The sequence below is a fragment of the Nestor notabilis genome, unplaced genomic scaffold (assembly GCF_000696875.1).
Source record: "Nestor notabilis isolate BGI_N333 unplaced genomic scaffold, ASM69687v1 scaffold29496, whole genome shotgun sequence".
In the NCBI taxonomy this organism is placed as follows: domain Eukaryota; kingdom Metazoa; phylum Chordata; class Aves; order Psittaciformes; family Psittacidae; genus Nestor; species Nestor notabilis.
The window spans coordinates 1-869 of NW_009933809.1; the positions used below are offsets into that span (position 1 = coordinate 1).

The 869-nt window shown below is 46.0% G+C and overlaps 1 protein-coding gene across 1 annotated transcript in view; it reads left to right on the forward strand.

Moving 5' to 3' along the window:
- Window positions 1-58: 58 nt before the first annotated feature.
- PRTG (protogenin) overlaps window positions 59-869 on the forward strand; it is a gene marked incomplete at both ends in the record, with an annotated part of 71,820 nt that continues 71,009 nt past the window's right edge. The window contains one exon of the mRNA XM_010017049.1: window positions 59-386. Within this exon, the coding sequence (XP_010015351.1) occupies window positions 59-386 (328 nt within the window). The remainder of the gene's footprint in view (window positions 387-869) is intronic.

The following is an 869-nucleotide window of genomic DNA, read 5'->3' on the forward strand; positions in this document are numbered from 1 at the left end:
GGCAGGCTGACTCGCTGCTCACAAGTGTGCTCGGTAACCTGCCCCTCTGAACTTACAGCAAAATCTGTTTTTCTCTCTCTCAGGAGTGTGGTGCTTTAGTGAACTTTTTTTTGTGAAAGAGCCTCAGGACGTTACAGTCTCAAGGAAGGATCCGGTGGTTTTAGACTGCCAGGCCCGTGGTGAAGCTCCTATAACTGTTACATGGCTGAAAAACGGAGGCAAAGTATCTGAAAATGAACGGATCTACACTTTGTCCAATGGCTCATTGTATATCAGTGAGGTGGAAGGGAAGAAAGGAGAGCTGTCTGATGAAGGATTTTACCAGTGCTTAGCTCTGAACAAATATGGGGCCATTCTCAGTCAAAAAAGCCACCTCACACTAGCAAGTAAGTTCCAGCTCTTATTTATTAACCTGCTTCTGAGTTTGTGACAGCAATTTCCTGAACAGTACACAACAACCTATCCTTTTGATTGTGTATCTAAAAAGATAAATCACAAAAGCAAAGAGCGAGTCAATTCTGCAGCACCTTTGTTTCTTTTTACGTATTTAAAGATTATACCCAACAGTTGCGATGACCCTGGCGCGGCAGGAGCAGCACAGCCACCTCGGAGGCCTTTTGGGCACTGGTGTGTGTGACTCCTGTGGGTCACTGGTCTCCAGAGCAGGGGGTGGTTCAGAGCTGTGCTGGCTGCAGCGCTCCTGGGTCTTGTTTCCCAAGTGCCCTTCAGGCAGCCTTACAAGGGTTATCTACAAATCTGATTAAAAAACAATAAAATTACTCCTTATTCAATATCTTGGTGTTGTGTTGTGCCATCTTGGGGCAGGGCAGAACGACTGATACAGATGTCTGTCTTTGGGAAGGGAAAGA